Below are 22,880 nucleotides of genomic sequence, written 5' to 3' on the forward strand. Positions count from 1 at the left end.
GGTATGACCATCTCTGCAGAGAAATGTTCACATTTCTTGACTCTAGAGTGAAAAAAATAGAGGTCTATCATCAAGAAACTAGGAAAAATTGTTGTGTACAGACAAATAGGGAAAACCAAAAATGTAATCACAGTAAACAAAACTCCCCAAAGACAATGAAAAGCTAAGGTTGAAAGCTTAAACACAAAACTTCAGAATACTTGTTAGTTTTAATATTCAAGCAAAACTGATTCAGGTCTTGCCACCTACTGTGTTGTAGGAAAGCAGGAAAGACTGTTCCCAGGGACAATTAGAAAGACTGCTCTGAGGCAAAATTTGGCAAAATGTGGCTTGCTTCACAGCAGACCTCATATAAAGGTTCTCAGTGCCTATATGCTCTGTTTTACATACAATAACCGTTGCTTGGGGAGTAAATATGTTTCTCGTTTATTATTTATATTATTTTTTTCTATCAAGGACATCAGCACTTATGGCTATCTGGGAAATTTTAGAAGCCAAAGCGTCAAGAGCACCTGGAAAGAAAGTAAGTCTGAGAAAAAGCTGTAAAAGTACCTTGCTTGCAGTGCTAAAATCAGAGTTAGCAGCATATATATTTATAAAGATACGTCGATCTACCAGACTTCAAATAATTAATTTTGAAAAAACAGAGAAATAATCAGGTTTAATGTTTAAATTAAATGATTTCCATTTTGTTATCCCACAAATCATAATCCAAGCAGAATTATCCTTCACCTCAGAATTTTAAAATATTAAATATTTTAATTTAATTACAATTTTTTATTAGCCTCTTTAATCATAATTTAGCCTTATAACTCTCTAGAAAATTCAGATATGCTATGTTTTTCAATTGTTCTGTTCAATTTTTGGTTTGTTTGTTTTTTTAAACAAGGCAGCTTTTCTTCTCTCAGGCTAATGTCAAAATAAATTTGTATCACTGATCTGGTTGGAAGCCTATAAGGCAGAGCATCATAATAGTGAACTTAAACATTTCAGAGCAATAACAGCTCAAAAAGACAGAACAGTGAAAGTAAAATCTGTTTAATCCCATGTTTAGGTTTGCCTTCCTTGATTCTCATTAGTTTGCAAAATGAAGTTGAAAATTCCTGTTGTATATTGGCATCTCCTTTGACATTAAATACTGTGGTTGACATACAATAGCATTTTTATGACACAGCTAATATAGATACACCAATATTTTAGTCACAGCAGTTCATTTGAAGTGCAGTTTGCAACAGAGTTCTGGCCAAGAGTCAACAGATTTGGTAGCTGACTATTTTGGGCAGAACAGAGAGTAGCATCTTTTTAACTTAGTCAAAATGTTAAACCACAACAAGAATCAAAAGTTTTTGACTCTTAAAACATCTGGAGAAAAATCTCAAGCTTTGCTTTTACCTCCTAAATTTATCAACGACAACTTCAGCTAGCCTAAAATCAGGCAAAGATCAAATTCCCCTGGACTTATTATTTTTTGGCAAAATTGTGATACTGGAAAAATACAGGGAAAATGAATAAAAACCTACATTCTAGCAATCATACTGAGTCACAGATTGCACGTGATACTATATTATCATTAATGGGAACTACTATACTTAGTGAGGAAAACAGAAATGTCACAAGTTGCTATCAATTCAACAACAAAGGTTAGAATGGCATTTTATCAACTTTGTGAATCAACACTGCTATGCGACAACCGTGTCCTTAGTTCCGATCTACCCATCATTTTCAGTGTGCCGCCTCCCTCTTCCATACTATAAACACATATTAATCATCTCCCATGGCAGTGAGTCCCCTTTCCATTTTCAACAGGCTTTTCTCCAAAGCACTGTTATTCTTCACAATATGCTAACCAAGGGGAAAAACACCAAAACTGGCAAATAGATCATGCAAAGGAGTGCAGTCATACATCTGCTGACTTTTGTTTCTATGAAAAATCCCAGGGGAAGGAATTCTACTGGCAGCAATGACTATGAGAGTTTTGGGCAACAGCAGTGTCCAGCCTAAAAACCTGATGTGACTGAAGGCCTCACCACTCACACTGTGAAAGCAGAAGACCTCTGGAGCTGGGACCCAACCTTGCCGAAAAGATCTGCGATTCAGTTTGAGATCCCCTGGAGATTTAGGAGGACATGGGCAAGAGTCAAACTTATTGTCCCAATGAGGCCTTTTAAGGAGGAAGCTTATAAAATGAGAATATTCCAGAGCTTCCAACATTTACAGAAGAAAGTATCATTAAACCCTCTGTATAGTAGTTTACAATATCAATTCAGTAACACAATACCTAAATGAAAGAGTACTCATGGTAAAAACTCTAATGTCACCTTCATGTTCAACAGAATATGTGATAGTTTGGAAGCTATTTCTAATTGATTGCTCATACATTTCAAAATTATTTTATAATTATCAACTGAACAAGCTAAATTGACCCTGAAGCTTGTAGTAGTGAGTATTAAACTGCTCTTACTTACCTATCTACTTATCTGCAAGCAGACCTACCCTTTACAGTAACAGCTGCCGTTCTGATGCACTGCACTCTATTTCAATTAACACCTCTGCACAGAGCTGTTAGCGCTGTAGGATCAAATGATATGACTCTTTACTGTGCCATCATATCTGTCCATGCAAATGGACACCCAGAGTTCTCCACACATTTACACACTGATGTCAAAAGTGTTTCAGGAGCTAGGGATTAGGCTCAGGGAGCTTTTAATTAAATTCCCATTTAAGCACAGATGACTTGCACAGCCTTGGGTAAGTCTCCTTCTGCCTCAGTACCACCTCTTTAAAATTGGGTTAATATCATCTCCCCATTTCACAGGAATACTGTGTCAACACTGTGAAGTTACGAGATACTAGACTAACAAGGTCAAGATGTTCATATCACCTTTGTATATAGCTGTGAATACTTGTTTTTTATAATTAGTAATAAAATAAGAATCATTTCAGAAACTTAACATCATTAGGAAAAAACACTTCAAGAGAATCAGTAACATATACAGTGACAAAAAGAAAATAAATGTCTATTTTTCCTATGAAACAACTTTTCATGTGAAGCCTCAGTAATATATTCATCACAGTCAAAACAAAGCTTGAAAACTGAAACTATCACATACAAAAAACAAACACAAAAAACCAGATTTTCCAAAGCTACGACTACCTGTTAGTCAGTGAGCAATTAACTTTCAAAATGTACAACATACCATGAAATATTTACTTTCACTGCAATGTAGCTTGTAACATCAAGATGTTTCCTGTTTTGTATGATGCATAATCCAAAACTTTTCATAGAAAAAGTAAATATTGCCTGTTTTAAAAAATATTGGGGTTTAATACCTATAGATACACATAGGTAATATTTTATATGTCTCATACATAATCACAAATGTTAAAACACTTCAAAAAATACTTTCCTGCAGGAAGTAATTTCTTGCAGGAACAGCAACGGCAGCTAAAGTAACTTTCAGACTGTCCTTCCCTTCTTTCCTTTTAGAGATGTTATATCCATGAAGATCTTTCTCCTCAGTGTGACACATTCTTCCTAATCTGTGTACGATTTGCAGTGAGCCTACAAAGGACCCCTTGCCTCAGAGTTTTCTCCATTGCTGTTTTCATGAAAAACTGTAATCCAGAGCAATATTCTGACAGTTTCTTTCTTTTTCATGTCACTGACTTCCTTTAAATGGTTACTAAATAGTGCAAATTATGAAGGACAGTAGAACACCACAATTGTGCTGATGACCCCACTTCCAAGCTATGTCCTTCAACAAGTTTAGTTTAGACTGACTCCAGTCAGGTCCCTCGGACGGTTGCCAACATTAAGTGTGCTCCTACAGTGCACTTTTCACTCTAGTTTCATCCAAGAGGAATCCAGTTCACCCACCTCAAGACTGCTCCAGAATATGAATGAACATAGAGTCAGTGGCGACAATCAGAAGAGTCACTGGTCCAAACTAAACAGCTAATACAAGTGTACTTATCATGTAAGGTTTATAAACCAATTTCCATCTTTAGAACTACTGGGATTTGGCACTTCCTGACTTCACTGAAATTATTCCCAATTTGTCTACAATAAGTAAAAGCAGAAACAAGTTTAAAGGAAGTTAATGGTATATATCTTACAACATTAAGTATATATGCAAAAGATTCAGAAACTCACCATATCAGTATCTGAAACAGGTCCAAAACTGGTCACATAGATGTTAGTGAAGACTTCAGTAATACTATCTGATATAAAAAAGAAAAAATAAGGAAACATTTTAAATTTATAGTACTTCTTCAAACTCTCTGTGCAAAATTATGGGACATTTTGAACAAGTTTCTGTCATTATTTACTTCTCCTAACCAGTATCCTGTTGTAAATACTGGGGGTCTCTACCTGACCTAACAGAGAGGTTATCGGACAAGAGTTTGTCCCACTGAGTAGTTTGTTTCAGTTAAAGGACTGTACAACCATTAGCAACTCCACACATATTTCCCATTTCTCCACCAGCAAAAATAACCACACTGTCTTGGACTTAACACGGTAGTACAGTTCTAAACATAAAATGCCTTTGTTGCAGAGGTGTTATCTGTGTTGTTGCAGATCATTCCTATTAAAACCTTTCTAGTTCAAGGCTGTTTTCTTCATCCTGAATAGCTTTTTCAAAGCCAAAGACAAAAAAAACCTTACAAAGCAATTATTGACTACACCAAATGTAACACTCAACAGCATCCTACTTTTTAATTGGGTAGGTTTTTAAGTGGCACGTATTTTAACATAATAGTTCCTTCCCTTGATACATGATGCTCCTGATACATTGTTGTGGTACTGTAAATACTATAAGAAAATGTTCTTCCTAATCATTGTAGTTAGACAGCCATGAAATCAGAATATTAAATGTTGTACTGCAGGGAAAAATAATTACTGAGTTTTCTGTCTTCAGTTTCCAATTAGGCTCGAAATGGAACGATATTCACTAAGAGGGATAGCACACACTTGCAGGAAATTTCTTACAGCAGTTGCCAACTACCGTCTGCATTCAAGACAGTCAACACAAGGAATTCTCTGCCTTAAAGCCAGTTGCTGGCTGGAAAATAAATATCTAAATACAACTAGCTGCAATTTGACTTACCCCAGATTTTCCCATTCCTAAAAATAATACAGCTGCCTGTTATGTGAGTGATCCTGCTGTCATATTATGATTTCCATCTTTAATCACCATTTAGTATAGATAGTTAGTAGTTTCTATATTCCTAAAAGCTACCTTTTGACAAATATGTGGCATAGGCAGATTTTACTTTTAATTCTATTGAGGCAAAAAGTATAATTGCTGCTCTCTAATGGGAGAAATCAGCAGTGCACTGGGGAGCAGTGTATTTTCAAAGGGATGTAGGTGCACCCAAAGGAAAGATGGGGTGATACAATACTTTCAGAGAACTTCTGGAGCATGGGGGAGGCACATTCCTGCACTCTCATCTTTAAGGAAACTTGAATTTCCTTCTCCACCTGAACACTAGACATGTGCTTATTAGAATACAGGACTTTGTAAAGCCCTTCCTACCCGAAACAATCTTCTTTCCAGAAGAAAGCAAATAAATAAAGCAAATATTAAGCAAAATATTAAGAAAAAAAAAATTAAGCAAATAAATAAAGGCTGACTCTTACTATGTGTCACTTGGAAGTTCAAAAGCACACTACCCCTGCACAACCTGAGAGGTGTTTATTTGTGTGATAGAGACTTCTGTAAATCCATAAACAGCATCCATTCACAAGCTGAGTTGATTTCTACTCCAAACATCTTACAAACTAATTTTAAATCAGTGGACAAGAGGTGCTGAGTCTGCATTGTTAGTATTCAACAAGGATAAAGTATGGGTCTGGCTGAAATATCACACAGAAACCACAGCTATAGTTCAGAAGACTAGTGACTGCATGTTGCCTGTGGGAGACTCTCCAGAAAAAAAGATTATTCTTTCCAAATGGTTACCTGGCACAGGCTGAGATGAAATGGAAAAGTGACAAGAGAGCTACTCTTCAGGGGGTAAAACAGTGCTGCAGGGACTAAGTGTGAAATTTGGCCTGTACTGTGAAATTTGGCCTGCACTATAATGACAACACAAAATCTTAATTACAATTCCATGAAAAACACTGGTGTTACAAAAATATGACTGACAATCAAGTATCCTCATAGCAGAGAACCAAGGCAAATTTCAATTATACTGGTATAATCTGAAGGAACCCTACTATAGGCAACAAAGTCACTTGGCAAATCTTAACCTGCACACACACCCCCCTCCCAAATGGTGGGAAGCATGGTCCTCTGTAACCTCACCCTATTGCTATCAGTTGTTTGCATCTGACATACTGACACATGGGAATGACTTTACAATTTGCATATAGTAAACTACAGGACATGGAATCTTCAGGCTTTCTTTCCATTTTAAGTTTTAATTAAAAAAAAAAAGTCCCATATTTTATCACATCATTTTTATATACTTCTGGATCCATCTTCCCATCAGAAATGAGCAGAGAAGACAAAGCTGAGAACAAATTGACTGCAACACACCGTTGAATGCTATTACAACAGTCTGTAGATTCCCCTTGTTGGTGTGCATTACTCACTTCAAATCACTTCACATCTTTGGAGTGAAGGATCAAGACTTGGGGAGTGGATGGGAAGAAGAAGAGGCTGGCTATCCACAGATCCTCAGCTGCAAGAGCTTCATTTCAGGTTGTCATAACTAAGATAAGCACTTCAATGTATATAAAAAGTCCTGGGGCAGATTCATCCCTGATAGCCTCAGGAATAGGAATGGATGCAAATTAATCATGCGCATTTCTTTCTTTTTTGCCAAAACTGCCTTAAACCACCATAGCTCCAGGCAATGGTGACACCAGTGACTTACAATGCAACCAGTTGCTCTCCCCCAAAGTGAGGGTTGATCCTGACGGCAGGTACTCCACCAAGCTGCTTCTCCTCAGGCGAGAGCCACACTGTGGCAGAGAGTGAACATCTTGAAACAGATTATGAAAAGGACAAGGGAAGCTGAAAAGTTGCAAGAGATGAGAAGACTGAGGGAAAAGAAAGGATAAGGAAACAGAACAAAGGAAGGCAGGAAAAAAAGTACACAAAAGAGGAGCTGGCAGGTTTTCATTTCTGCCTCCTATTTTCTCTCAAAATTCTGCATATTTTTTAAGTTTCTGCTCATACCCTACATACAAGGAAACTGGTCCTTAAAGACAAAAGAAGCTGAAATGTAATAAATCTTGAATTATTCCTGTTACCATCTGTTAGTGTTAGCAGCCTGAGCCTTGTGTCTGTTTCTTCCTTGTTACTTTACACAGTGTTACAGTAAAGATTCCTCTGAATGCCAAATTTGAACTCAGGGTTTCAGAATCAGTGTCTACAAAAAGAAAAAATTAATCTCCTTTTTTACAACAACAAATATTGTAATTATTGCTTTGAAAGAATACATGCTTGTTGAATAAAATCTCTATTAAAACATTCTACTTTGTCCCACCAGTAACTTACTGAAAACAATTCAGAGGCACAAACCACAGTTTCAGATGGACTCTCTAATCAGAATTCATACAGCAGGCATCACAGTTACAGGCTTTTTATAACTCACATTCTGTCAACAACAGCACAAGTCATCACACTTGGCCCACTGGAGATTCAAACAGTTCTGGATCATCAGCGCTTCTGGAAAAGCCAAAGGAATGTTCTCAGGTAAAAAATGTTCAACGCAACAAGTGTTCACGTACAAATCTAGAGTCTGGGTTTTTTGAGAAAAATTAAGGACAAGTTTTTTCCACTAGAATTATAAAATCTTTTTCTTCAATTGACATGTAAACACATAACTAAAAGGCCTGATTTTCAAAAGTGCTTAAATCAATGGAGGCCTAGTGCTTTTGAAAAACTGTCTAGTTTTTAAAGAAGAACCCTCGAACCCTCTGTTGGGAGGATGGGTAGCTGACTCATTTATACTCGTGAACTCTTAAGTTATTCTGAATCACTGCCTTTGAAGGTTAAACAAAGAAACAGGAACAGGAAAGGGTAAGGATATAGTTTCTATTTCTGATGCTTCTTTTAGGGGAAAAAATCTCAGGCAAAGAATATGACATGTAGATGCCATCACCACATGAAGTGCTCTGAAATTCAGCAAATGCTATTATAGCATCATTTCTAACGATGACCAAGGCATGGTCATAAATGTTAAAAGAGAAGCCTTATCTGACTTAGCTTAGGCCAATTTCTCAGAAAATGGAAGCCAAAGGTAAACTGACAAAAAGTCAAGAAAGTTAAGAATAAAGAGAGGAAGAAAAACACATCCTATAGAAGTAGGAAAAGCAATAACTATTAAGATCAAGTTTCACATGGTTCTTAAGCACTGGTTTCTCCTGATTCCCTTTCCTTACTTGAACTGTCATGATCTCAATACTGAAGAAAAATCAGAAAGTAAGAAAAAGCAATAAATATAGCAAATTGCAGAAGATTTATAGATCCTTATCTATCCTTAGCTGGAAGGTTTACTGTGTATCTTAATTACATTTAGGATTTTACAAACATTAATTATAATAACGTCTCTCTGAAGATAATAACTTTATTAACTTAATTTTTCTGTACTTGAGAAGCTGAGGCAGAAGGATTAAATGACGTGTAAGTAATGTGAAGGTCAGGTGTTACTAAATCTGGCTACAGCTGTCCAACATTAAGTGTCCACACTGGAAAATGTCAACATCATTGACTCGTCAAAAATTAGAAGAGGAGTTCAGAGCTTAGTTAGACTTGGTATCAGTGCCTTTGTCCATTCCATTACGCTAACTCTCATGCTGCTGGGATACTCTCTCTGATGGTCTGAGTCCTGCTGACTTGTTCCTCAGTAGAAGAGCTGGCTCAGCTGAAGTAGGCTGTTTGGCAGAGAATTTGCAGTGGCTGAAGTCTAAATCAATCACAGGTTGAGTAATGGAGATGGTGAGAAAAGTCAGATGAAAAGGTTCCTCATCAGCATTTACCAATTTGTCAAAATTGGAAATTTCCACAGAGGCAATTCAATTTTGAATGAGTTCCTTTGGACTGCTGCCTGCCAGGCAGTTTTCAAAACTTCTCTGCTTTCTTTCAAATGTCCCTTCTCAGCTGCCTGCATCTTTGAAGGGGTACACAGGGTTCCAGTGTCTGTGACATGGAGTAGCTAGACATGTAGGGTTGAGCACGCCTGAGAGCTCTCCCTTTCCTGAAGAACTCCAAGGCAGGATTATCTTTTTTTGAAATAAATTTTCCGAATATTTATCAAATTTGAGAATTATCTGTGTTTTGCTCCCTCCTTCTCTCCTCTCACCAAAATAATCTACAATCGTTTCTCCGCAGAGAGTAGGGACAAAACATGCATGGCTCGTTCTAGGTATGTTTAAAAGAAGAGAAGAAAGGAGTGCGATCATTGCAAAGTCTTCAGAGTGGACCATCAACAAGGTTCCAGATGTTCATTTGCATGAAGCTGGCTATATTATCCATTGTGTCAAGGCTATTTTCACAAGAAAACAGGCTAATAGATTGTGTTGGACTTTTTTTTTTTTTTTTTTTTTTTTTTTTTTTTTTTTTTTGTCAATAAAACTGTAAATCCAGGGTTTGGGCAGCTAAAATAAAAGCCAATCTGTTTGAGGTAGTCCAAAACCATCAAAAGTATTCTTGGTGGGACAGAGCTTTTAAAATATACATATGCAGTTCTAATGCATAGCATGAAACAATTTCTTACAAACATTATTTTACATGTAGAGTAAATAGTACCCAGGAGAACACTGCAAGGCTATAACTGAAGGGCTGCTACAGAAGGAAAAAAAAAAAAAAAAAAGAAAAGAAAATACTGCTCTTTAATTATGTCATCAAAAAATAAAAGAGGAGGTTAAGTTGCAGTGCTGTGGGAGCCTTAACTGAGGATTTCTGAGTTTTTGTGGAAATGCTGTCAAAAGCCTGATGTTACTTTAATTATTTTGCTATAAAAAATTATTTAACTGGAATTGACATTGTTCTGACATTGTAATATGGTCTCCAAGGGCATGCTTGGCAATGTTGCCCAAAGGCTTTGAAATTGTCATTCATAATACAACGCAAGAATTGCACAGGTGAAACAGCCAGGGTCTTAATCCATCAAACACTGTTCCAACTCAACACGCTGCCCTTATCTGACAAGCTCCTTAGTGTGTCTGCTGACAGCTCAAGACACTCTCTGGCTGGCAGGGAATGGGGGTCAGAGGAGGTCATGCAACATGGAGCCGTAAGGGCAGTAAAATCCATAAGAATGCAGATATTTCAAAATACGGTTCTGCCAGTTCTTCTCTGTATTTGGTTTTGGTGCTTTAGGTGACAGTTTTATCTATCCAGCTACTCAGCATCTTCATTCATTATCCACTGTCAAATTACAACAGTTTCAAAGCCACATGTGTCTACATAAATACACTTCCAATTTGTAAACTGAAGCCAACTGTGAGAAGAAATAAATTCAATTCCCTCCTTGACATCAGCGCTTCACTTCCAATAGCCTCTCTCTATCCTCGATCTATCGGCAAGACAATTTCTTAATAAGACCCATAAGTAAACTTCTCTTTCAAACCTCCATCTTTAATGAAGCATAGGTAGAGTAAGCTTACCAGTAAGACCTAGTAATACCTGTAAGTGTTACTGTTAACAGCTGCTCTCTTGATTCACTTTGGTATAAAAGAGACCTGAATCTGGTGCTGTACTTGATTTCTCATGGTGTTGACTGAAACAAGCATATATTCTGGAGAAAATATTCTGGAGAAAGATACAGGAATTGAAAGCCAGTAGGCTAACAGACCCTAACTGATTTCCCTCTGAAGAGCTTATATCTATTAACAGATATTATATCATACACTAAATAGGCAGCTCCATGTAAAGACTATCAGAGACCCTCCAAAGACCTACACAGAACTCGGCAACCCTGTAAAGCAATACCATACTCTTGAAAGAAATACCATTACGTCATTTAGACTAACCAAATACCTGGTCCTGTGTATAAGCCCATTCTTGAATTGGAATTTTTACTTCAGAAAAGTAGCATTTATTATTCTGAAATTGAAGATAGCTGGTCTGGAATAGCAGGAAAATATAAACTTGAGGGAGAATTTACTGTAAAACAAAACTTCACTTAAAAGTAGGTGTATCTTTAGAGATGAGTGAGACTTTTTGACCATTTAAAAACACCCATTAACCTGGAAAAAATATTTAGCTTAACTGTCAACATCCTTTCTTCTGTAGCAGAAGACTTGGGGAAACATTTTCAGACGTTTTTAGCTGAACAAATGTCTTTTTTAGGTGTAGGTTACTCACAAAATGTGCACAGAATGAAATGCAGGCATATTTGCAACTCAAATAATGTGATATATCTCCACAGTTGGGTAATTACTCAGATTTCTCCTGTATGTAAAAGACATCGGTGCAAACTGTAAGAGCACTGTTTTCAGCTAGCAAATGGAAAATTAAAAAGTTCTCTCTGTGCTGAGTGATATATTTACATGTTACTAAGATGATTTTCACACGCCTATGACAGATTTGAGGTTTAACTCTCACTCAAGAAGAAGAAAAGAGTGCAGATCACATACACAGACATTATCTTTACTACTTTTTCTTCTCTCTATCTCTACCAAGAGAGCTTTAATTTGCAAACCTTATTACTTCAGGTAACAAAATTAAACACTTTTCCAAAGGGTCCTATGAATGAAGAGCCTTGGATACAAGTGACACTTGAGGTGCAGTTTTAACTTTATTACAGACTTTCTCTGCAAGTTTGAGAAAGTCACTCAAGGGTAGGGCTAAAGACTGATTTTGGTGCCCAATTATCTCTTTAAGTATATTGGACAAGCTCCACAAAGTTATTTAAGCTCCAGGTTTCCACTTAAATCAATAAAAGTTAATCTGAATGTCTCTGTGGTCCAGATCATAATGACTAAATTTTGCACTTATATTTGTCTGAATCCCCTTTAGTCCCAAATTCCTGTCTAACGTTGTCAGTACCTAAAATTCCCTGGCTGCTTATATTTCCACCTTAAGGCAAAAATATCCTGATGCTGCCAAGCAGCTTAAAGAACTGGCTCTCAACCAAGTCCCAACGAGTTCTTCAAACTATAAATAATTACAAATTTACTGGGCCAGAAAGACTTTGAGAGAGAAAGCAAGAAAACAAGCAAGAGACTGATTCCACAGCCTAGCAGTACTCATGGGATATAGCAGACATAAATTGAAGTCTCTGCTCTATATCTAATTATTTACACAAAGCAGAACAATTCCTTCCAAAGACTGAGGAAGCATGCCCTATCTTAGAAAATTCACTTTCGTGGTCAAGACAGACCTTGACACACAGTAACTTGAGTTCATGTCTCTGCTTTAAATCAAAGCATGCACTTGACAAGAGGTGCTCGCTCTCTCTCACAAGTTTCCATCATCCCAGGCTATCAAGCTACTCTCATGGCTCTTTTCAGGAAAGGAGGAATGGCATGAGCTCTAGAAGGGGCACACCACTCTGAACAGATGGAGACTGGTAATGTTTTCCCACCCAAACTTGAATGTTTCACCTGTGTTGGTAAGAAAAGGATTCAGCTGCATGCCTCTCTTCAGCAGTTTTTAATTAGTTAGCTTGACAGATCCCCACTCAGTTTACTGACTTTATGAACCGCTTTTGCAGACAGTTAAGGCCATGCCTACACCATTTCTGAGGTGTGCCAACAAGTCTACCTCTCCCCATGTTCCACAAAGGAGACCCGGCTGTTTGAAGCAATGAATTCCACTATACATGGGGTCCAGGAGATGTAGGTATTGCCAAACCTAAGGCCTCAGTCTGTACGGGTCTGACTGGCTGAAGACTGTGAATGGCTCTACAGTCCAGCAGTACAAAACATAGGTCTCAGTCCATGTTCTGACAAATGTGTAGATATTTTATACAAAGTAAAACATCTCCAGTGAAAGAAACCACTCTTCCAGAACAATCAAAAGCCCTGTGTCTAGTTAACAGAGTTGGAAAGTGGAAGACATGGATTCAGATCCCTTTTGCAAATCAGGTAGAGAATAAATAAGATGTTTAAGCTAGAACATACCTCATCCCTGATGAGAAGGCTACTGTACTGACTGGTGCAGCCCATATCACATCGGGCCAACCAATCAACCAGTGTCTAGCTTGAATCCTGCCAGAATTTAAACATGAGAGAGTTCAAAGCAACCCAGAAGTGCAGAACTTAATTGGTTCTTTGCAGGGGGAAAAGAAGAAATGTAGATACTCTCAGCCATTAGGTCATTACTGTTGGAATTCATAGACTTTTGGCACCTCAAGCAACATTTTGACAATCTCAGAGGTATCAGCTGCCAAGTGAGTGAGACAGCAATTAACTATCTAGACATCTTTCTGGATTTTTTTTTTTCCTATCTTTTAAACAGAGTATTCCTCCAATTTACAGGTTCATTGTAAAGATATTAATACAACATAGATTCTTTGGTTGTATAAACATTTGAGACAACTGAGTAATTATAAACAGTAGTCTTGACTATGGTACAATTAACAAAGGGAGAAACAAAATGATGAAAATAGAAACAAGAAGGAGTGAATGAAATCATTGGGAAGGGCACTCTAAGCACATGGGTAATATGAAATCTGTTCCCATAAAGCCAAATTACCATGAAATCCACCAAATCAAAATTTGTTCCCTTTTCATTACCTCCTCACACACCAAGAAAAAAGAATTAAAAAGCATTCAGCTCTAAAATAAACAACAAATGTGAGTAATTTTTAGTTGGAGTTGCACAAAATGTTCAATAGAAACATGAAAGTGAAAACGTGGTTGAGTTTGGCTGGAAAAAACGTGATCTTACTGAGATGGGTTACTTAAAATGTTGAAGTAAAATGAACTTAGCTAACACACAACACATTTGGCAGCAAACCAAAACTACATGGCATTCAAATGAAAAATAAAACAGCAGCACTAAACCTTATCCCTTTAGACACTACAGCTTCAATCATGATGCAAAGAGGTTGTATATAATAACCAGGCTGAGTAACAAATGGGACTACTGCATTGTTTAGATCAACTGGATGAGCATGATAAAGCTAAAATGAACCAGAGTGCCCCAACACTGTCTAAAGAATGAGACAGAGGAAGACAAAGAAAACAAGAGCACTCAAACAAGGCTGGAAATGGAAGGGAGCAGACTTTGACAAAGTGGAGCAGTAATTATTTGGACCGACCTGAATCGGTGTCATCACACAAGTAGGGATGGCAAAGTTATTATTCCCATGCAACCGTATTTCCATTTACTCAGCTTAGAGGCTTGTGCTATTAGAAAGGAAACCATAACATGCAGGTAAGGCAGAACAATTCCCAAAATTATTTCAGATTTTAGAAACTTATATTCAGAAGCCTTTCTCTCTCTCTTTTTTTTTTTTTAAATGTTTGAATTTTGTGACCTCGGTACTTAAGAGTCATGGAAGACCGTGTCAAATTCTGCTGCATTACCTTTCTAGACTAATTTCAGGTTTAATCTCTGTACTTTATTCCAAGTTGCAGCATTTATAAATCATCCCATTTGGTACACTCACTCTGCCAGCCCCTCCCGTACACATCTCCCCATAACAGCAGTATCATTTTAAAAAAGCAGCACCTTCAAGTTTCTCTTTGCAGTCATGAAGTGGCAGAGTCTGGGCTTCTTAAGATATGCCTTTATTGCACATGACTCCCTTGATTTTAGTTGCTAGGTTATTTGCTTGTTCATCTCCTCTTACAGAGGTCCAGATGTTTTTCTAACCAAGATCACTCAGCCTAGATTTTCTCCAGGTTAGATTTCAGGTGCCAGTTTGGCTTATGCTGGTAACACGTCAACTTGCCAGTGAAAGTACAAGTTACGAAAAGCACCTCTCCTTCACTACCTTCCCACATTCCAAACATTAAAAAAAAACCAAATTCTCATAATTCCCTGGAAGAACACCAGAGGTCAAAGTCCTTCCACATCAAGGATGTGTGAAATGGCCACAGAGGTCACACTGGAACGATCAAGGAACTGTGATAATACATACATAATACATACAGGATTTCACCCTTTGGCTACACACTACTTCTTCTAAGCTAAAACAGACACTGTCACAGAGCTTATTACCCTTGTTAATTATTCAGTGAAGATTTGGGTAGCATGCCAGAACCTACTGAAGTCAGTGAAAAAGGCTTCCCCTGGTGATGGCCAACTTCAGAGGAAGCCTTTGGAGAATGCCTGTCTGTGTGGTCAGCCATGGCAAAAAGAGTTGGCACTCTGGAGCTGACAGAAACTGGGATGAAGCTCTGGGAAGAATAGTCTTGCTTGTTCTGTGGCAAACACTCACTGTCACCAGAGGTCAGCATTTTCCCAAGGCTTGCTGCTACATATGAATTTCACATGTATGAAATTTCACGTGTATGAAGTATGAAATTCACATGTTCCGATGTCCCAAAGGCTGATGGAGCTCCTCTAGAGATCAACAGACTTCAGAAAGCACTGAAAATGATGATCCTTTCAGACAGATTAATTTTACTGTCTGCATATAGTGCCTGGTTACTTAGTCCTGGATCGTACACTCATTAAAAATGGAGCTACAGTTCTTTTATCTTTTGCTAGCCTTGTACTTTGCATTCAAGCATGACAGGAACCAATGGAAGGAAAAGGTAGTGCCTTTATTTAATAGAGCTGTGTTATTAGTGGGCACTCTTAATGCATTTTTTGCAGCAGGAGCCTCGAATATATTTTTAATAGGTAACACTGTATGAAATTCTGTAATAGCATTTCAGAAGATTGTGACACACTGTCAAAAAAACTAGACAGCATTCTAATCCTTCTATCAACCAGCCAGCAGTTCCTATTTTAAGCCAGGTAAAATAACTATGAAGTACAGGAAATTAACGTTTATCCAGACTACTCTAATATTTTCAAAAAAGCTAGCATGGACTTACTAAAATCAGCTGGAGGTTGTGTGTATGTTAACACCCTAAATACCCTGGGTGCATAAGAACAGGTAGGCGCACTTTTTCTTGTGCACTTCCCTGATCCCCATGGTTGCTGAAGTGCAGGGAAAGGTGGAATGGAGGTATGGGGTTTGAGACACAGCACAAATCAGACTGGCTGCCAAGCTGCTTCTTTTTTATTCTAAACTTTTTTTTTGTTTGGCAGGACAACCCGTGGGATGGTCATGGATAATAAGCTTCTTGCTAAACAGGAGTCCTGACAAATGACGATCTCATGGCTTGACCCAACAGAGAATCATACTAATACTTAAATCGAACAAGTACTCCCCAAATGAGCAAAAAATAATAACATGGACAGTAATGGGGCAATCTTTTTTTAAATCCCACTTTAACATGTTACAGAGTTGTAAGTTACTCTTCTGTTATCTCATTAATAATAATAATAAAAAAAAGGCCTTAGATTAAGGTTGTGTAATGTGCCTGCAAGAAGTGTACTGTAGCACTCAAAAGTCCCACGTCTGAGTCACTTGAATGTCTCCAAGCTACTTTACAGATAGCAGTGTTTCCCAGAATCTCCTCTAAAACATACTCCCAGGATACTCCCAGAGCTTGGATTAAGCAGCCTCAAATTTGTCTTTTATGGTTGCCTGTGACAAGAGAATTCCCCTCTGGCTGTCCGTGGGACTTTCAGAACCCATCAGGCTTCTATATGTGGAAAGGCTATATATTTGGGACAAGGATCTGCTTTTAATATTAAATTAACAGGGTTTTTTTATAGGCAGAAAATACAAAGCATTGTTTTTTTTCTTTGAAACAATGCCTAATATGAGTCTAATTAGAATCCAGTTTCTTAAAGTGCATATTCTTCCAAGCAGATATTATGGCTTTGTGAAAATGCAGACAGCATCTACCACAGAATATTATTTTAGAACAACTGGTTATTTTAAAAATAGCATATTATGAATTAGCAAACAAGATTATCTGTTCTTTTTTTTTTTTTAAGGTCAACTAAAGACAAAATGCCTGGTAAAAAAAATAAAGAATTCTCTGACAGCTTTTAGCACCCAGCAGATGGAAAGGGATTATTAAGGATGTGACCATTCCCTTATCTCAAACAACAGACATTTATATTTCTCCCTTCTCATATTTATTTATATATTTATTTTTCCAGAAGGAAATATCTTCCCTTTTGTTTAGAAACTGCATGAGGCAATGCAGTACCAAGTTCACATTTAAAGATCTAGTAGAAAGGAGTTCACTGTTTGGTATTCAATTAATACTATAGACATTGATAAGGACAGTCTGTGAGATGCCATGCCCTCAGGATGGCAGAAGGGTTTTATCAACACAGCACTGAATCTAAGGCTCAAACTTCTGTTTTTCTTCATTTATATACTCCACACTACCACTGCTCCTCGCCTTTTCTCATCCAGAGGGACTTCATGCCTCATTCAGTAAGCCTATAAATTGTGAAAAATATAAATTACTTCAAATAATAAGAATAAAAAGACATCTACAGTAGCATTTAGATTGTCAGTCAGAAGGAAATATCTAGAACATTAGGCCGGTGTATTCAGGGCAGGAATTGTCCCTTCAACCCACCTCTAAATTCTTGAAGATAAATGCAGACTCTCCTTCCCCCTCCATTCCCTTTCTGCTCTCTGGTGTTGTGCTGAAAGGCTCACACACTTGAAGGAATGGAAAAGGATGGTTCTAATAACTCCCAATCTCCTGACAGAAGTGGTCTGAAGAACCTATTATCTTAGGACAACTGAGAACGGATACAAGAAAGAAAAAGCAGGGAATGTGTTGGAAGACATTACTTCTCTTGGATGAAAGAATCAGCACCAAGCAATGGAGACCAACAAAGAGAAGAACAACTCCTAATGACAGGGCAATCTTTCAGTCAGAAGACACACTGCTTTTCTGACATTCAGGTATTTAAGGGATCAAAAGGATGTGATTTTTTTAAATTAAAACAGAAGAAGGTGTTAAATGCAGATAGGTAACTCCAGGAAACTGCATTCACATGAAAGATCGCAAATGCAAGCAGTCTGTAAACACTTCAAGAAAAAAATTAGGAGTTTCAAAAAAACAGCTTATTTAGAAGTCATCTTTCCAGGTGGAATATATCTTCTGTATAAACCTCTCCACTCAGGTCAAATCTGTATTAGAAATTATGTGACCGGTAAAACAGAGCACTGTACTGGGGTTTAGAGACATGGATCTGTTCCATTACCAGTGGTGGATCATACCTGCTGGCTATTCACCCTTATGTACCTTTTCTATTTACTCAGATATAAAAGTCACCCCTTTTGCAAAGTAGTCTGAGGTCTCTGATACATTTCCAGTGTCACTGCTGTGAGAAAAGCCATAATGCACATATAATGGACATGTAGGTTTTACAGCGTACATCATTTTTTAACTGATTCTTATTGAACTATGTGTCAGAACATAGTGAAGGTCAGGAGTCCATGGCACTGAATTTGGATTGCAATCAAGTCCATTAGTCATAACACTACAAGATTACAAGATAGATACTTAACTTTACAGTTTGTAGAAGAGACAGATTAAGCAGATGGAACATGGGGCATCCATGTTTTTCCCAAACGAATTGCAGATTAAGATGCATGATCTCTACTGGTTCAACAAAAAAATGCATGTGCAGGACCAAATATGTATGTATGGACATAAAAAATAAATGTCAGATTAAAAAATTTGGCCAGATGCAACTAAATCAAATCGCTGACTGCAGCTACACAACTTCACTAAAATGTTTCATGTCCTCTGGTGTGCACAATAATCCCAGGTAAAAGGGAAATTGATTTACACTGCTTTCACAGAGTTAACTGCTCTAATTATTAAATAGCCCTCAACATATGGCAAGGAATTATGGAATGTAAATCAAGAGCCATGTGCTACAAAGTAATCACACAAATGGTTCCCAAATAGCACCACCGCTTCCAGAGGGTTAGCAGAATCATACCTTCCTGATGTACAGACAATTTCAGAGAACTAGTGCTGACATACTCTGCATTATAAAGCAAACTATTCTTAGGATGACAGTGGTAAACAAAACTTCCTTTAGCTTGTGATTAATTTAATTCAAGCATTAACCTGAAAAAAAAAGACCTAAAAATGTGTTTAAAGATTAATCTTGGCATATTAAAGTGCTTTGATTCTTATCATTAAAATTTATTAGACTTTTGACAGTATTAATTCAAAATCTTCTGCTGATGCTTTAATTTAGCTGGCTGGTGAATTGTACAGCAACACAAAATGTTATCCAATATATCCTCTATAGCTGCTTTTTGAGACAGATGACTCATTGTTGAAAAACATTAATGTCAGAAATTTAAATACATGCATATACCATAATGATAAAACTGCTTATGTTATTCTACTTTCAAGTTTCCAAAGGGTATTTGAAAAAACTATCATTCAGCTGTCTTAATCTGCCAGTGTTTAAAAGTGGCCAATGTTTAGTATCACCATTTTACCTCCCTCCTTCACTCTCCGTCTCTATTGTCCTGCCCTTCTGCCCTTTCCCCTGTTCCTTGCTCATAGTGGTTTTTCACCTTGGCTTGTATTACCCTAATGCTAGGTTGTTGAAAAACAGTGTTATGTTCTATTTCGTATCTGTCTCTTGGAGTCTTTAGAAGCTACTGTTAGATACTACTAGTAGCCACTAATAACAGCTACTAGTACCAACAATTAATACAGACCAAAATACTGTAAAAAACAAAGCAGATGCAGTTTTAATGTACAGGCAATTACAGTGTCCTTCTGCATGATCCTTGATGAAACACCTCTCTCTCTACACAAAACTAACGCTAAAAATTGGATGCACTAGATGATTATGCATTGAAAAGCTTATTGTTAGAAATGGTCACGAAATGGTGGCACTCCAAGAAAACAGAAGCAGGAGTGTGTAGTCAGGAATACTGCCAGAAGCAACAGATCTATCTCAGACCACTCAACAACACCAACAAAATTGTACTGGTGCAAAAGGAAGGCCATAGAATCCGTGGGTAGAGAAGGATCTTTGCTTTCTACCTACCCAGGAGTCTGTCTTCGCATCATTTCAACCTCCCCAATCCAGTTTCATTAGATATGAAATCTTTCAGGCAGCTGGATGTAAGCGACTGTACCTGGGAGGAGGGTAAGGCAAGACTGGGCCTCATACCACAAAAAAAAATTGCAAAATTAGACAGCTGCATCTACATGGCATGTCTGGCCTGGATTTGGGGAAAGCTATATTTAGATGGACTGAAATAAATTCATGGAATTTGGTCAAAGAAAAGAGTTGGGCGTTTTCTAGAAGAATATATGAAATAGATAGGTATTTAGAAAGGGAAAAAGCAACTATGAAAACAGAAAAAGAAAAAAGGAAGACCTCCGTCAGGGCAGGATGGAGAGGGCAGCAGGGCAGGATTCTTCAGAAGGGCAGGATTTAGAGGTTCCTGGGTGCTTCCTGAGGAGGTGTTGAGCTCTAGGATACACAGTGTTCTTCAGCTTTTCAGTTCCCTGTACACTGCCCACCTAATGATGACAACGCAAACTGGGAATGATTCAATGAAGTACAGTGCCTCTCCTTTAAAATACTTTCTTTTCCCATATTTAACCCTTTTCAGGACTCCAGGTTACAGTGATAGTGGGAAAAATGTGGCTAGAGTCACTTTTAGTCTGTTAGTCAAGTCCCAGCTTCTGATGAACGTTAGAAAATCCAAGACAAAGACCATAAAAAAGGGTATGTCCTCTGCATCTTTCCAGACCCTTCCTGTTTACCCCTAATCTCCTATTCATCACAGTGGATTGTTTATTAATAATAAGCCTAAGAATTGTACAACACTGTGCATTCTGCTGTCCAGAGGCAGTCTAAATCTTTCATCTACACAGGTATTTTTATTCAGCTGTATCTTCCAGAACTGACATTCTAAATTTAATTTTTTCACAGTTGCTAATTAAGATGGAAAATTTCTGCCATTATTTCAATGTCTTGCTGGTTGTTAAGTCACAGAATCTTAGAATAATTCAGTTTAAAAAGCACCTTTGGAAGGTCCAAAGCAGAGCCAGCTCTGAAGACAGATCAGGTTGCCCAGGTCATATTCTGCCGCATTTTGAGTGTCTCCACAAAGATGGAGACTCCACCACTTCTCTGAGCAACCATCACCTCTGTGACTGTGTTGAAAACTACCATCATTGGCCTAAGAGTTATGAGCTTGCCTAGTAAAACTAAGGAGGGGGGAAAAATAATATTTCTTCATTTTTTTATCATTTTAGATTGTGTCTTATAAACAAAGATTATATATATTGTTATATTGTTTTCACCACAATTAGGCCTTGAAAGGAGTAGAAGCCTGTTATGCTACAGAGAATATAAATACATAGCAAGAGGTGTGTCTCATGGCAGTTTTTCTTTATGGGGTGCTAAAAGACAGGAAATAAAAATATATCTTTGCTACTAGACGCTGCAATAACTAAGGTTAAAAAACCCTAATCTTTTCTACACAAAGAAGCTGAAGGAGTTCTGCATGTCCATTTAATCCCAAGTTTTTAGTTTCCATTGAAAATAAAATGTCAAAACTTGACAATGAACTGTCTTGAAAGAAGGTTATGCATGACTATTTGCTTAAATATTGGTTGTTGTCACATGACCAGAAACCATTACTAAAACGGTGATGCCTACTCATATCACAGTATGATGTAACTACCATTTTTCCTTAAATCAAACATACTCCTAAGGTCCATTTTTCCAGCTCTGTGAAGGACGGTGTATTCCAAATATCATCTGTGTCCCATATATCTAAAACCCAAAATTCAAAGAGCGCCAATGCTTTTATTAACTGCTGGTTTAATAATTCGTCATCTAAACTTTCTTAATACCTTTAGGTGATTATACAATTGAATTAAGAGATCTCTATAGCTTCCTTCTTACATTCTTTAGTTAACACTCTTTTTCTGGTATACCTTATTAAAGAAAAGATTTGAAACATAACTTTCTGTGTGTCTCCTATACAAAGAATATACAAAACTGAGTACTCCATGGCTACATCATAGCAGTAAATGTTAAAGGATTTCCCTGATACTGCTTGTAAGTACACCTTTTAGTGTAACCCAGAATACTATTAATTTTGTATTACAAAATGTGTCTTTGTTGCTACAGAATGACTAACAATTTTTTCATTGTAAGCAACAGACACATTGATTTCTACATTTTAATTTCACTTTTTGCTTGGTTAAAATCCACTACCAAAAATCCATGAAATCTATGAAAATCCCCCAAAGATATCCTGGATGAATTTCTAATGTGCTTAAATATTTCTGAAAACATTTTGGAGTTAGACTATTTAAATAATAATTATATTTCCAATTCAGGTGGCATTACACAAATTGTATCATTTCACAAGGGTAATAAAAATTTTGGAACTCTAGTATTGCAATCCTTTGGTACTTGGCTATTAAAACTAGTCAGCCTGAGTCAGCTGAGAAGCAGCTCTATATTTCGGATAGCAAACTCGTTGCAATATTTATGTAACATGATAAGAGGCCTTAGTGGGAAGCAGTCAAGAGTAGAATACCTTGGATATCAGCAAGGCCACTGCTTTTCAACCAGTTTCTAAATAACCCAGAATAAATGTATCACTGAAAAAAGGCGATGTTTGTCTTAGCCCATCAAATCCAGCTGAAAAATTAAACCACCCCGTCAGTCTGATTTACAATGAGTTCCAATGAGCTCCACAGAAATCTGCAGTATCTGCTTTCATGTCTTCCTTGTAGCTGAGATAAAAGTAAGCAAAGCCTTAATTCAGCCTTGGTGCCATCAGCAGTATTTCTAGCATTAGAAGCAATGCTGATGGTTTGCCAGGAAAAAAAAAAAAAAGAAAATACTGAATATATATGTTCAGTGAACTGG

At 37.3% G+C, this 22,880-nt stretch overlaps 1 protein-coding gene across 2 annotated transcripts in view; it reads right to left on the minus strand.

Moving 5' to 3' along the window:
* Positions 1 to 22,880, minus strand: part of GABRA2 (gamma-aminobutyric acid type A receptor subunit alpha2) — a 65,044-nt gene that overhangs the window by 32,963 nt on the left and 9,201 nt on the right. For both annotated transcript variants that reach the window (XM_030042768.1, XM_030042860.1), the window contains one exon: positions 4,154 to 4,221. In XM_030042768.1, the coding sequence (XP_029898628.1) occupies positions 4,154 to 4,221 (68 nt within the window). The remainder of the gene's footprint in view (positions 1 to 4,153; positions 4,222 to 22,880) is intronic.

The sequence above is a fragment of the Aquila chrysaetos genome, chromosome 1 (genome assembly GCF_900496995.4).
Source record: "Aquila chrysaetos chrysaetos chromosome 1, bAquChr1.4, whole genome shotgun sequence".
NCBI classification, from domain to species: domain Eukaryota; kingdom Metazoa; phylum Chordata; class Aves; order Accipitriformes; family Accipitridae; genus Aquila; species Aquila chrysaetos.